Source organism: Saitoella complicata (assembly GCF_001661265.1).
Source record: "Saitoella complicata NRRL Y-17804 unplaced genomic scaffold SAICOscaffold_6, whole genome shotgun sequence".
Classification (NCBI taxonomy): Eukaryota; Fungi; Ascomycota; class Saitoellomycetes; order Saitoellales; family Saitoellaceae; genus Saitoella; species Saitoella complicata.
In genome coordinates this window covers 556683-571258 of record NW_017566997.1, presented here as the reverse complement: position 1 = coordinate 571258, position 14576 = coordinate 556683, and the positions used below count along the sequence as shown (strand labels likewise).

The following is a 14576-nucleotide window of genomic DNA, read 5'->3' as shown; positions in this document are numbered from 1 at the left end:
CCTAACCCTAACCCTAACCCTAACCCTAACCCTAACCCTAACCCTAACCCTAACCCTAACCCTAACCCTAACCCTAACCCTAACCCTAACCCTAACCCTTAACCCTTAACCCTAACCCTAACCCTAACCCTAACCCTGACCCTGACCCTGACTGGCTCGTTGCCCTACGCTTCATGGGGTGCCCAGCGGTGAGCATGAAGCATTGTGTCTGGGCTGATTCGGCCTGAATCCATCGAAGGACTAGTAGTAGGCTCCGAAACAACGGCAGCAGCAGCCACTGTACTATCTGAAGAGATATGGTATGCAGGAGAAGTGGATGTAGTGTCCATGGGGGCAAGAGCAGCCGCTGTAGGGTCCAGTGAGGCGGTAAAGGGCTACCTGGAGGAGATGAAGGGGCAGGAATGACTTTTAACGCGGCAGCGATGGTGGATCGTCCTGAACAGTACAGCCATTAAGGAAGCGGGGGGGTAAGGAGTGTAGGGAGGTACACGTACATGTGCGGCTCTTTTGGTCACTAAGGTGCCCAGGTAGGTCTGCAGAACCCGTCTTCCTATGAGCAGGAAATAGGCCTTATTTCAGTAGCCAGTGAGCTTGGACTGTATTGTTGTGTGTTGGCTTCAATCACACACAATCATGCAGTTGGTGCGAACGGTTGCCGCCCGGGTTCTTCCGCCTCCAGGCAGTCATCGGCACGTCCGTGCTCCAGCCACACGTAACGTAGACTCGTCAAATTCCAGATTCGGTCGGGACAAAGAATGCAACGTTCAGACTCCCCGCCTCTGTCGTCGCTTTTCCGTCGCGGTTCATCCTCATGCGACAGTTCTACGGGGAGTTCAGCGTCGGCTGCATCAGTCGAGGTGGACGAGAGCGATGATGATGGGCTTTTCGCAGTCAAGGATGAGGAGAGTGAGGATGCGGATGAGCTGGAGATGAATTTTGGACATGATTTCGCACTGAAAGATTCCGCAAAAGAGTTCAAGTGCGTTACGCAGACACTCCGGCAAGAATCTCGTTCAATCTACAATCGCCTCCATTCTATCGCGCACGACGCATCATTCGTCCAATTCGTCGCATCAGCATACAACCTCCCACTCATCGCCAACGAACGATGCGGTTTGTGGTATATCCAACCCAACGACCTCGTTGGCTCAGTATACTTCAAAAGCACGGACGGGCACCATGGACAGTGGTCTTTCTCCCTGCGGCGACTGAATCTTCACTTACCCGCATTATTGGAGGAACACGGTGGAGCAGTCATCGTTGATTCTACAAGACGCGGCAAGAGGATGCCGGATAGTTTGTCAAAAACGATACCGATCTGGTGCGCTGTGATGAATAGGGCGTATGCTAAGCTTCACCCTGAGGCTGGGTGGAGCGGGGATGACGTTGCGCTGCATACTCCACCGAGTACGGTCTCGCGTGCTGAGCATGCTTCTATAGAGGAAAGGCTCGATAGATTCGTCGATTCCTTGTTATCTGTTCTGCCATCACCACCACAATTGAGCAAGCCGTTGCGTTCGCTGTGGCACACACCAACGTCAACACTCCCACCATTACCGCCTACCTGGGACGAATTCACCCCAATTGTACTATGTACCGCCAGCGAGTATGTCGATGCACCCGAAGGCACTACGAGCATGGAAAGTGGTTGGACGTACGTCCAAGGCGCGGCGGATGATCACGAGTTATGGAGTCACGGTCTCAATCCCTCCACCTTCTGGGACAACTCCGAGAAACTACTCGCCGCGGCACCATCTGACGTCGAAAAATTCGTCAAAAGGACGACCAGTACCCCTAATCCTCGATCTGCACCATCTTATGATCGAGTTGGGAACACCCGGATATGGGTCGGGAATCGGGCGAGTACGGGTGTAAGGAAGTGGGACGCTGTCGTAAATTGCAGTTTAAAGTATGCGGAGATTGAGGAGGGATGTCCGTATCTGCATCTGAAAATCCCAGAGGGGAAGCCCGGGCGGAAAGAATTGTCCAGAAGATTACCGGAGGTCGTGGAGTGGGTACGGTCGAACGGCTTCATCACCCGGCCAAAAATGGCGGATGGAAACGCTGGCGGCGTGTTGGTCGTGTGTGACCAAGGTCGCGATCGCAGTGTGGGGACTGCTCTTGCCTTGCTGTCGATATTCTATGACGATGGTGCAAAGTTCCGAGATTTGGGTGAGCCAAATGGCATTCTGAAGGAGTATATCAGGAAGCGTCTCGTTTGGATTACGAGCTCTAGGGAGAAGGCAAACCCTAGCGGAGCAACCCTGGGCGCCGTGAACCATTACCTCATGTCATGATGGGGGAGTGAAGAGCCGATTTCGAAACCTTCTTTCTATTAACCTGATATGATAGGAAACGCAAGGTGTGGGTATACAAGAAGAGCTATATGCTAGACGAGAAAAAAAAGCTACTTTACTTCACTTCTGCGACGACGTCTGCCTGATATCAACCTTCACCCTGATCCCACCAGCTTCTGCAAAGTCAAAATCACTAGGTCTCCTCTCCTCCGCATAAACCGAGTTCGTAACCGTTCCCGTCCTCTCCGCAGCTAACGGCGAGTCATGAGGATGTATCGAATCCACCTGCTCAAAATAACTCTGCTTCATGTCCATGGGCGGCGTTCGCGAAACATGGGTCGAGTCGCTCTCGAATGTCTCGACGGGGTCGATACGGACCTCGACATCACCCTGTCCATACTTCCTCATCTTACTCAAATCCCTCTCTTTCTCATCCGCGTCCGCACCGCCACGCGAGTCCGTCATGGACATCATCACCGTACTCCCAAGTCTCTTCGCACTCCTCATCAACTCCGGGAAAAAGCGGTTCAACCCCACTGCTTTCACGGCGGCGATAAGCCAGTCGCGATACATGTTCATCGCATCCGTACCCAATCCGAAAACGAGGAAGAGGAGGATCGCGGCGGTGGGCGGGATCCATTTCTGTACGGTCCCGGCATCGGCGACGTTTCCGCTGATTCTGGTGTACGTGTTCCAACCCTCATGGACGGCCTCCCAGGAGTAAGAAAGGAGAGGTCGTCGAACGTTTTGGATGAAAACGTATAGTGAGAGAGGGAGGAATGCGGCGATGTAGAGGGACGAGAAAAGGATGAGGCGGACGAATCGAGCAGTCGTCAACCCTGTTCCGGAATTGCGGAGAATGGTGCCGAAATCGCGTCTGCGCTTGTAGTACCGGTACAAAACGATGCAAGCGTAAAACGCACCCATGAACGCAAAGATCGGGTTCCAGATATACCTCAACGGAATCGTTGGCCACGAAGGATCCGCAGACGCCGCACATCCCTGGTACTGAATCAACACGTACCGATTCGGCTGGTAAATATAATGCGTCGCCATCAAAATAATCGGCATGCCAAACGACAACGTGATATCCTCCCACATATACCTCTTCTGCTGCGCACTCGTCAACCTAGCCGGGGTATTCGGATCCATAACCCTCGCCAAATACCTCTCGATCGCGACTGCCGCTCCAGTCGTCCCGACATCGTTTCCCGTAAAGACCTTGACCACGATATCGCACCATACTTTCCCATTCCACTCTGCCCAGATGTTTCCGTGCCAGATGAGGGAGTTGACGAAGTAGATTATGTTGGAGAGGGTTACCCAGAAGATCAGGCAAAGGGCGGGGATGTTGCGGTTTTTCCAGTGCCAGGCTGCGGGTGTGATGGCGCAGACGATGCCGAGGCCGGTGAGGACGGAGAAAGCGGCGTTGGCTCCCATGATCAATTTTTACCCTTCGTCACCGTTTGTTCGAAGATGCTAAAAATTCGAACCAGTACTCGAAACTGGAGGTAGTAGATACTTTAAAGACCCCACCAAGAGGCTCAGTACGAACAAACGGTCCACCACCTCCCTTCTAACCCACTTGCCTCCCATTGTTTTGGACGAGCATGGCACAAACAAAGGCTTTTTGGTCCATTAACTGTTCCCCGTTCCAACGGGCCAATGCATCAGTTCGTACGGCTGCGAAAGCTACATGTTGGTGTTAGCGGTCGAGAACTTCTTGGACGTGGGCGTATTGGGTTCCCGATTGGGTAATTTGCGGACCGTGCGCGGTAGAGAAACTACTGGATTGGGACGGGAATGGGGTGGGAGGTGAGGCAGGAGCGAGAATGGGATTGGCGGTTTTGAATAGCTTCGAGCATTGGATTTGATTGAATTGGACTCGTAACGTGCTCTGTCACCTGGTACGAAGGATCAATTGATTGAATTCACGTCTATGTCTATATAAATACAATTTAGAGTGACCTCGCTAATCAAGGCCCAATGGTCTAGTAGCATGATTGTCGCTTCGGGTAACTCCCACCTTTACGGGTACTTGTGACAGGTCCCGGGTTCAATTCCCGGTTGGGCCCTTGACTTTTTGTGGACTTCATTCCTGTACATGTCTCATCTCTCAGTATTTTCTCTTCGCCTTGTGATGGATTTCTGGGACCCTTCTCTTTTCACCACGGCGTTGACGGACCGATGAGGTCGACCTCGCAACTTTCTCCCACGTTCCCACGCCTCGACTGAGCCCGCCATCATCGCTCAACACTCGTCCACCCCTCCAACTCGTCGTTACCAAGGTCGTCGGCCTTCTTGACGGCAAGGAATCCTCGTCGAAGAAAAGTTCATCGCCCCGTGTTTCATAATCGGCGCAGCAGGCCTCAAGCAGGGACGTGTCTCATGGTGGGAGATCACCACCACGTCGTGCTCCTCCAACTCAATCTCTCCCCCTCGAGCCCGTTGATCCGGCTGGCTATGGGTATGCGATCGTGTTTGTGCGGAGTGGCATGGGAGCGGAGCGGAGAATACGCATTAATATTAGAAGAAACAAGATATAAGATCCACAACCATTATCACCATCCGTGTACCACCAATCCATCCTCGATCTACTTCTGCACCTTCGACGGCCACTCCCCCTCATCAATAAACTTCCTCAACCCCTTCACACTCCCCAACATAACAAACTTCCTCTCGGTCTCCTTATTCACAAACCCACTCATGACCTTAAACACCCACGCCAACATCCCCGGAACATTCACAAAGAATTTCTGGGAAAGGAGCTCGGGGTAGTATGTCTGAAATGTTTGGATCGTTGTTTTTGAGGCGAGTTTCGTGGTGGGAGAGATGGAGAAGAAGGAGACGTTTGCGTAGTCGTGGACTTGAGCTACATGAGCGGATGCGAACGTTAGCTTAGGTTCAACAAAAGAGACATGTGAAAAGAGAGGAGGAGGACGTACCCATCGAATCCCTTGTAACAAAATCAACCCCCTCCCGAATTCCCCTCTCCATCAACCCAACCCTCCACCTCAAAAACCTCTCCACATTCCCAAACACCCTCTCATTATCCAACCCTCCATAAAAGTTCCACGTCACCAAACCACCTTTCTTCGTCCTCCCATGAATCAACCCCACCTGTCCATAAAGATCTTGATCATATTCCTCATCCGCAGCTTCGAGAGCGCGGAACTCGTGTCGCCAGATGAGGGTTTCGCGGAGTTGGTCGTAGGCAGCAGGAACCGAAAACTTATTCGCTCGGAGGAATTTGACCAATACCACCCTAAACCGAGCATCCGTCTCTTCTGCGCCGATTTTGATCGGGATGCCCCAGCATTCGTGGTCGACCTCTTGGCCGCCGGGGAGCGAGTCGAGGAGGCGGGGGAGTTCGAGGAGGAGTTGGGAGAGGGATTCGAGTTCGACGGGGGTGAAGCTTGTTGTTAAGGTGTTTTCGGCGGGCATCTTAGGAGAGGGGGGTGTTGTGTCTGAGGTGGGATGGGAAAGTTTTGGGTTAAGGTTATCTGATCCGGCAGGGTGCGTGCGTGGACGTGCAGCTGGCGGTCTGTGCGCGGGCGCGGGCTATGCTTGTATCAAGCACCTAATGCTCGGGGACCCACTGGAACTTGTCCAGCAGCTGCTTTGCAATTTTTTGGTATGCTTCTGTTATTGGATTGCAAGATGCTGGATAGCTGTACATGTGTCAGGATGTACGTGCCGTGAGCTCATTGTGGTCGCTTTCGGGGGTTAATGAGCGAGAACACTTGGCGACAAGAACTACCAACACGAAAAGGAACCTCCAACGTCCCTCAAATGCTTTAAAATCGTTTCCAATTTTCATCACGACCTCCCAAGCCCTTCAACGCATACATCTCCCTCAAATCCTAACCTGCCCCCTCTTCCGATGCCACAGCACCTGCCCTCCACAAAATGCCAAAAACACCGCATACACCCCGGCGGCCTGAACACACATCCACGCAACAGCTTTCCCATCTTCGGGATCGTTGGTGGATCCCATGATTGATTCGAGGTTGACGGCGAAACAGGCGGCGAGGATTAGGAGGAAGAGGATTCCGATGAAGGAGATGAGGGTGCAGAATGTTGCTGTTTGAGTAGGGTTAGTGAAGTGAGGGGGGAGTGGGGAGTGAAATGAGAAGGGGGGAGGGAGACTTACCGAGTCCTTGGCCTACTAATGGCTTCATGATGATGATTTCTGGAGTCTTGGTCCGTCCTGAAGCTGTATCGATACCGTGACGCTCCGGCGTAGAGCTGCTGCAGGGCTGAGCTCGAGCAGCAGCAGGAGCAGCGTCGACGCCGAGTTCGGTATCACAGTTAAGAGAATTGTAAAACAACCTAGAACATATAGACATCAAGCAATTTCCTCACTGTCATTTCTTGAAACTGTACACGGCTGCTGCTGCTGATGCTGCGGTACTTCCTTATCGATCCGACCGCGGCGGCCGCCGGTACGTACCGCCAAGCACAGCCGAAGTACTTACTGTACACCAGCTGTGCATACATACGACACGACCTCGCCAAAAGTTTACGGGCTTACTCCAGGAAACCGCCAGCTGCAGTCTTCGCAGTGTATCTATCCTGTATCGGCTGGAGGAGTTGATCTCGGAGAGTGCGATCAATGGTTTCTACCGGTAGATCGTTGGCGTCGTCGCGTGCTGCGAGAGCCGGTACCCGGAACTCAGCAAAACGGAAAGGGCTGCTCCTGTGGGACTTCCCACAACTTGGAAGCATTCTCTATGTCATAGTGTGTATTGCGTTACTGAGCAATGCTGCAGAAGCGTCCGGAGCGTTGGATATTTCGATACAGTTGCCGGTACTGGACTTGTCCATCGACTTCTCCTTCCAAGACTGGTTTAACCCACTCCAGCTTCAGAGACGAGCAGATACGAATACGACTACAGAGTTGTTTTCAGACGATGTGGTACAACCATCGATCTCCGAGACGGACGTACATCATTATTACTTTACCACACCCGGTTCTTCGAACGATAACGAGACGGTGTATAATGTGTCTATCACGCTCTCGACATGTACGCAGCCGTTGCCTACCAACTCATCGGTGAATCTGACGGAGGTGTATGCGAGTCCGGGACCACCGCCGTTGTATTTGTGGGTGAGTAACACCACTTCGAACACGTTGCCCGGACCGCCAAGTACGAGGACGGATAAGCAGGTGTGGAATACGACGTACTGGGGGTTCACGAATTTCACGATGATTAATGTGACGGCGGGGACATCTGTGTATATCGGTGTCTCGGCGCCGAATTTGATGTCGACGGTATTCGCGAATTGGTCTGGAGATTGGTCGTATCAACTCGGTGTGTCGACTACGAGTCCGCTTCATGCTGTACAAGCTGGCGTCAATACTTTCGTGCAGGACACGGATTCGGTTGCGGCGTTGATATCGTCGAATAACCTCACCGCGGATACCACCAACGAGAATCGTCCTCCGTTCGGGATCTTCCTCAACCCATCCGACGATGACTTCGTTCTGACATCCCTGGCCAACTCTTACTGCGCTATCGCCGAATTCGTCAACCCCACCCTGAAGTCAATCAACGATGCGGACGTAATGGTAACGACCAACACACCCGGTCAAGTCCCGCAAGAGTTCTTCTACGTCAAGTCCCTAACCTCAAGCACATTCTACAACGCCTACCTCACCCTCGCAAACGACGGCCGCGTCGGCGGAACGGTCTACCAAATGCAAAACCTAACAACCAAAACCGCAAACACGACATGTCGCATTATCTACAATCTCTCCTTCTGCGATAGCGTTGCGTACGCCGTCCCGGGGAACGACGAATCATACGATACCATCGCGAACTGGTATGACGCCCAAGCCGAAGCGCTTTACCAGAACTTTACGCATTCACTGGCACAATATCCGTGCAATATCACTGATTCGGCGAAATACTCACTCAGCGATAACGTAACCTGCGATAACTGCGCCGCAGCATACAAGACGTGGCTCTGCTCGACGCTGATCCCACGATGTCAGAGTACAGACCCGTTCAGCATGTATCCATCGCGGAATGCGAGTACGAGTCGGAATCCGAGTTTGGTGGGGTGGTTGCCGGATAATGCGCAGTACTATGAGGTGTTGCCATGTAAGGATTTGTGTTATGCTGTGGTGCAGATGTGTCCGGTGGATTTGGGATTTACATGTCCGACTGGAACGGGGCTGAAAGAGTGGTATGGGGATGATTACGAAGACTCGGATCGGACAAACATTACGTGCAATGCACCGTGGGTGACATACAAAGTTAACGGAGCGGATGCATTGTGGCCTCGGGGAGGTGAAGAGACTGTGATGTGGGTGATCGGACTGGTTTGCATTCATTTGGCGTTCGTTTGGATTTAGGCGTTTGGTTTTGGATATCTCTGACGTTGGCAGGCAACCTCACGCTGCCTATACCTACTTTTGGACTGTGAGATTTTGTCATAGAGAGGTCGTGGACCAATTGAAATGACACGCGTTTCTTTCATATCTAATATCGTAACCATATTTTCCTAAACCTATACGTGTGACTTAACAACATCTGCTCTTACTCCTCGCCCTCTGCCGCCGGCGCTGCTTCAGTCGGTGCATCAGCAGCTTCCGCCGCAGGCTGAGCAGACTCTTCCGTGGCATCAAGAGGCTCCTCAACAGCTGTTTGTACGGTTTCTGGCTCTGCCTCTGCTGCCTCAGCAACAGGTGCAGGCTCCTCAACGGGCGCCGCGTCCCCCATCACATCATCATCCGCCGGCTTCTCAGCAGGGGCTTCATCCGCGTCGTCAGCTGCAGCCTGTGGAGCATCATTGTCAGTATCCTCCACCACGTCTCTCATCGGAACATCATCATCCTCGTCCGAATCAACCATCTCCTTCGATATCTCCTTCTTTGCCAGCTTCTTCTTCTTCTTTGGTCTAGCCTCCGCTTCTTCATCACCCTCATCATCGGACTCCACAGCCTTCTTCTTCTGCCGACGACGCTTCTTGGGCGCATCGCTCTCATTCCCACTTCCCTCCTCATCCGTGTCGACAGCCTTCTTCTTCTTGCTCCGGCGTTTCCGGGGGGCACCGTCGTCAGTCTCCTGTGCACTCTCCTCATCATCCGTACCGGTATCCCTCTTCTTCGACTTCTTCACAGCCTTCTTCTTCCTCTTCGGCACCTCCTCGCCGTCAGAGTTGACCTCCATCTCCTGTCTCTCCTCCTCAGCCCGCTTCTCGCGCCACTGTCGAGTTTGCTCGGCGATGGTTTTACGTTCCTCCACGATCCTAGCCTGTTCCTCCCTCTCCATCTTCTCCTTATCGGCCGCTTCTTGTTTACGACGATCACGCTCATCCTGGACCTTCTTCCACGCCTCAGCGACCTGAGCCTCATGTTCCTTCTCATACTTCTCCGCCTCATCGAGTGCCTTGGGCAACCTCTCATCAAGATATTTGCGACCCTGAGCGACACGCGCCTTCAATGTATCGATAGGGTATGGAATACTCTTATGCTCACCCTCAGCGAGCTCACTCATACCCTGCACAGCCTCTTTGAGACCTTCCACCGCATCCTGGATATACTGCGTCCTACGGTTCGCTTCATCAGCGTACACCATCTGCTCAGCAAAACTGAACTGCGTGAACGCGACATTGAACTTGGCCGCTGCATCCTCAGGCGCGAGTTCCAACGCTTCCTTGGCATACCTCAACGCTTGGTAGAAATGTTCCCAGTTCTTCTCAGACTTGGCCTTCACGATCCAGATACGTCCAAGGAGCGCGATGACCTCGGCACGAACACTCTCGTCCTTCTTCAACGCCATCTCATAAAACTCAATCGCGCGATCCAACTGGTTCAACTCGTTATAGACATGTCCCAAATTGATAAGTACCGAAACATCCGGAACGGCTTCCTTGACCTTCGACAATAACCTCAACGCAAGTTTCGCATTCTGCTGATCAGGAACCTTATTCTCCGCCAACGCGATCGCGATACCCTGTGCAGCATAAGCATTATGGTGATCCTTCTTCAACACCGCTTCGAAGAACTCGATGGCCTTGAGGTAGACTTTACTCCTCTCCTCCTTCTCCTTCTCGTTAGTTGGCTTCATATCCCTCGCCTGACGCAAGTAAAGATTGCCGAAACCGACGAGAGAGTACAGATCACCACCACCGTAATTCCGAAGCGTCTGCTTATAATGCCTAGCCTCCAGATCCAGCTCAACACTCTTGATCCTCGTACCCGGCATCTTCTGCTGTGCCAACGCCCACCCATAAAACGCCCGAACCTCCGAATTATCCGACGCGTCCTCCAACAATTTCTTCGCCTTCGCCTCCAAATCCCCACCAACAACCTTCCCCTCCACGAAATCCATATACACCAACCGAACACGTGCCTCAACATACTCACAATGCTCCAAAATCTGCTCATACGATTTCCTCGCTTCCCCAAATTTCCCCGAAGCCTCCTGCACACGCCCGAGATTATACGACAACGTCGTCAACAAAGGTCTCCTATTCGTTCCCGGGTCTTCCGCGAGCAACGTACTCACTTCCTCCAAAGCTTGTTGATACATCACGCTCGCAGCTTCGTAATTCTCATCACGCTGCATGAGGACCGCGATATTATTCCCCAACGCCGGAGATAAACGTTCACCGATATTCTGCATATACTCCATCGCGCTCTTCAACGCCTCATACGCCGCTTTCGGTTCGTCGACTTCACACAACTTGGCCAGTTGCAAATGCAACTCCGGATCCGTAAACTCGCGGCCCTCGGTCGTTTCCATAAGCTTAATCCCCTTCCTCAAGAACTCCTTCGCATCCTTCCTCGCTCTCTCCCTCGCCTCAACACTCTGCGCCTCAATCTTCTGCTTCTCCCTCAGATCAACGCCTTTGCTGATAGGCGCATCAGGCCTCAACACATCCTCCATCAACAACAACCCAAGCATAACACACGCCTCAACACACTTCGGATACCGCTTCGTAATGTCATGGAATGCATTCCTAGCAGCATGACGCCCATGCTCCTCGTCGTTCTTGTTCAACTGGACATACATCTGCGCCAACCCGAATTTGGCAACGAGGTTGTCTTCGTTGAGTTGGACGGCGAGTTGATAATTGCGCTGTGCGAGTTCGTGGTGGCCTTGAGCGTGGTGTGCACGAGCTAGCCACATGTACAAATCACTCAACACGGTCTTCACGTCCGTGGTTTTGATCAGTTTTTCGGCGGCCCCGATGGCTTTCTCATATGCCTTCTTCGAGAAAAGCTGGCCAATAAGCGGGACAGCCGCAGCCGGAACCCCACCCGGCGCCATCTTATGCCCAGCCTGCGAGAGCTGGAATCCCTTCTGATAAAGCGGCGTAGCCTCCCCCGGATCCATCGTATTATTCGCCGCATCAACATACCACAATCCCAACAACGCCGTCGCACTCGCATTCTCCTCAACCTTATTCGAGCGTTCCCAAGCCGCTTTCGCCATCTCCTTCCTCCCCAACTTCCAATAACACAATCCAATCCCAATACGCGGATCAGGTCGCATAGTCGGCCTTAACGTCAAGACTCGCTGATACTCCTTCAACGACTCCTTCCACTTCTTCTTCTCATACAACACTTTCGCGCGTCCCAACAACGCCACTAAGTTGGGTTTATTGGCCGCAGTTTTGGCGTGTACGGCATCGAAGGCTCGTCTCGTCTCCTCGATCGAGCCGGAACGCATCGTTTGGAAGATCCCCTGAAAAAGCGGGTTCATGTGCCATTTGAAATCTAAGCGACGGGCATCGTTGAGTTCGGAGGTCGCTTTGCCGAAGTAGAAGTCTTTCGTTTTGGCTTCGGTGCCGAAGGTCGTTTCGGATGCACGGGCTGGTGCGGTACGTGCTTTTCTCAGGTAAAGCGCGGCGAGGAATCCCTTCAACGGCAATTTCTCATCTTGTTTCTGAAGCGCAGGCGCTATATCCACACACGTTAGCATCCGCATCCACAACCCCCCTCACACAAACTCATGATCTTCACGCACCTTTTGACCCCCTCTCCAAAATTTCAATCGCCTGATCAGTCATTCCCTGCAAGTTATATTCATACGCCAGCTTCGCCCACAAACTCGCTCTGCAATCCTCGCTTTCGAGGATCTCGCAGACTTCGGTTGGGTCCTCCACGAGGGCGGAGCAGTCCATCTCGAGGGCGTCTCCGCTGCGCATGGGGATGTCGAAGGTGCGCGGAGCACGGGCATCTTGGTGACTCATCCCGCGGTCGTTGTGGATGGGATGGGATGGGGGCTGTTGGAGGTTAGGTTTGTCTGTTTCCGCGTATACGCATCGAGGGCCGGATCTCAGTAGCGGTGGGCAGCCCAGCACGATGCGGTCAGGGTCAGCTGGTGGGCCACTTCGAACTCGTCCCTCAGCAATTGCAATATAATCAATCACACTCGTTTTACTTAATATCATTTGCCCTCTCGAGCTCGTTCTTTCACTCTCTCTTTGAATTGGCTGTTCCATCTCATTGTCGTACTCCTGCACATGAGATATCAAAGGCACATAAAAGCGTCCAAATACCGTTCTCACTTCCCCTTTACCGTCTCCGCATCACTCTCATACACCGTCTCCTCCGTCCCCGGCCAACTCCCGTTCCACATCCACTCCCCCTCCTCCCCCTCCTCATCCTCACTCCCTTCCTTCTCCCTCCCATCCCCATCCCGAGCACAACCCCCACAAACCCTCGTCTCCTTTTCCTTTTCCCCCTCCCTAACAAACTCCGAACACTTCCAACAAATAACACGCCCACACATCCGACAATGATGTTTCCTCACCAAAACCCCGAAACGCGTGGTACGGCACGCCATACATACATCAGCCATTTCGTCGGGGTACCATACCACGTCGGCGTTGTACTGGAACGAGGATGTTGACACCATCGAGACGTTCGAGGCGACTGAGGCGACTGAGGCGAAGGATGATACGGTACCGTATTTATCATGTCCCAGTGATTCCTGAAGTGTAGACAAAAACGAGGGATCAAACGTCAACCCACCACCAGCACCACCCGCATATGCATTCCCCTTCAACATCTTCATTGCGGCGAGTTGAGAACGAGCCATGACTAGATGTCGACGTACTTCGATTGTTTGTTGGAGGGTGCAGTAAAAGGAGGTACATGGGGCTTCGTCCGTAAATCGGACGGTTTGGTGAGAGCGTCGGGTGGATATGGTGATATGTCCCGCCTGCGGTGACGATATCTCGATCTTCGTGACTGGCAGCACGGTCTGGTCAACCAGCTTTGTAGAGTTCACGGCCTTAACCCCCGTTACAAGCACATCATTAAACAAGAAGACCTGTGCCCCCACTCGTCAGCACACTCCCTCAATCCCCCCTTACACATATTACTCACCACAACAGCTCCACCCACCCCATCCCCCTCCTCCCCCTCCAACACCACCTCCACCTCCCCAACCAACTTCCTCCCCCTCCCAACCAACCCCCTCCCACCTCCAAACCTCATCTCAACCCCAACGACACCATGAACCTCCCTCCACCCCTGTCCAAACTCCGGCCGTGTCTTGAGCCGCCTCTCCCGTTCTTTCGCAGTTTCGGGGGCCCGGGCGCGAGGTGGATGATGACGGTGGGTATGGCCATGGCCCCAGAGCCGTTCGGTGGAGTTGCGCCAAATCAACCCCGGCCTCTTCGACTTCGAAATCGGTGATGTGTGCGGAGTAGGAAACGCCGAGGGAGAAGATGGAAGAGCACGCCTCGGATCCACAAACTTGAATCGACTCGCAGTGGGCAATCCCCCCCTCTCCCCCGTCCCAAAATACCCCTCAACGCCCCTCAACCCAAGACTAACGTCAACATCCATCACCCCTCCCGCTCCAAACTCGAACGCGGGGGATAGAGAGCTCGAGGGCGGGCTGAGGAGCCCGGGGACGGGGTGTGTCTCGGCTGTGAGAGCTGGGATTTGTTTAGGTGGTGGGGAGACTGCCTATCATCGTACCCATCAGCATCCATCCTCTTACTTGAAAAGGGGGCGCCAATACCCGTTCGAACAGCTCCGCGGTCGAGGTACGCATCGCTTCCCTACGTCCAATGACTCGAACCCTCTGTTTATGCTTGTTGTCCATTATCCTTGCCTCGAACATCGAACTGAATTGGAAGATAATGATAATGGGATGGGTAGAGATGGCGATGACATACTCCAGATACGAAGAGGAAGTCCGAGGGTCGTTTAGATGGTGTGGTGGTCCGTGCGCAGGGCTTTGTCGTTCTGATGTCGACGTCGTTTGTGTGTGGAGGTCGAACGAGGCGCTGCTGTACGGTGTGCTC

General features: G+C 53.1%; 7 protein-coding genes and 1 non-coding gene across 8 annotated transcripts; 3 read left to right on the top strand and 5 right to left on the bottom strand.

Annotated features, from left to right (window-relative positions):
• Positions 1–929: 929 nt before the first annotated feature.
• SAICODRAFT_54762 (initiator tRNA phosphoribosyl transferase) lies at positions 930–2297 on the top strand (the record flags this gene model as incomplete). Its single annotated transcript, XM_019169315.1, has 1 exon — positions 930–2297. The coding sequence occupies one exon, from the start codon at positions 930–932 to the stop codon at positions 2295–2297; it is 1368 nt and encodes a 455-aa protein (XP_019025694.1).
• A 561-nt stretch (positions 2298–2858) lies between these two features.
• SAICODRAFT_46560 (fungal pheromone STE3G-protein-coupled receptor) lies at positions 2859–3701 on the bottom strand (the record flags this gene model as incomplete). Its single annotated transcript, XM_019168861.1, has 1 exon — positions 2859–3701. A coding segment is annotated over one exon (843 nt), but the record flags the coding sequence as incomplete, so codon positions are not given.
• A 576-nt stretch (positions 3702–4277) lies between these two features.
• Positions 4278–4372, top strand: SAICODRAFT_t44. Its single transcript has one exon. It is a non-coding gene; the product is annotated as a tRNA-Pro (tRNA).
• Positions 4373–4891: 519 nt separating this feature from the next.
• Positions 4892–5784, bottom strand: SAICODRAFT_18104 (CRAL/TRIO domain-containing protein; the record flags this gene model as incomplete). Its single annotated transcript, XM_019165903.1, has 2 exons — positions 5243–5784; positions 4892–5169 (listed from the first exon to the last, which is right to left on the bottom strand). Exons 1-2 carry the CDS (start codon positions 5739–5741, stop codon positions 4892–4894), a joined length of 777 nt encoding a protein of 258 aa, XP_019025692.1. The 5' UTR covers positions 5742–5784.
• A 369-nt stretch (positions 5785–6153) lies between these two features.
• On the bottom strand, positions 6154–6478 carry SAICODRAFT_6313 (uncharacterized protein; the record flags this gene model as incomplete). Its single annotated transcript, XM_019169973.1, has 2 exons — positions 6154–6380; positions 6451–6478. The coding sequence occupies 2 exons, from the start codon at positions 6476–6478 to the stop codon at positions 6154–6156; spliced, it is 255 nt and encodes an 84-aa protein (XP_019025691.1).
• A 1085-nt stretch (positions 6479–7563) lies between these two features.
• SAICODRAFT_54511 (uncharacterized protein) lies at positions 7564–8658 on the top strand (the record flags this gene model as incomplete). The annotated part of the gene is made up of 1 exon (XM_019169291.1): positions 7564–8658. One exon carries the CDS (start codon positions 7564–7566, stop codon positions 8656–8658), a length of 1095 nt encoding a protein of 364 aa, XP_019025690.1.
• A 184-nt stretch (positions 8659–8842) lies between these two features.
• Positions 8843–12506, bottom strand: SAICODRAFT_54709 (TPR-like protein; the record flags this gene model as incomplete). The annotated part of the gene is made up of 2 exons (XM_019169311.1): positions 8843–12213; positions 12281–12506. 2 exons carry the CDS (start codon positions 12504–12506, stop codon positions 8843–8845), a joined length of 3597 nt encoding a protein of 1198 aa, XP_019025689.1.
• A 762-nt stretch (positions 12507–13268) lies between these two features.
• On the bottom strand, positions 13269–14139 carry SAICODRAFT_18099 (uncharacterized protein; the record flags this gene model as incomplete). The annotated part of the gene is made up of 2 exons (XM_019165902.1): positions 13648–14139; positions 13269–13591 (listed from the first exon to the last, which is right to left on the bottom strand). Coding segments are annotated over exons 1-2 (786 nt in total), but the record flags the coding sequence as incomplete, so codon positions are not given.
• Positions 14140–14576: the final 437 nt, after the last annotated feature.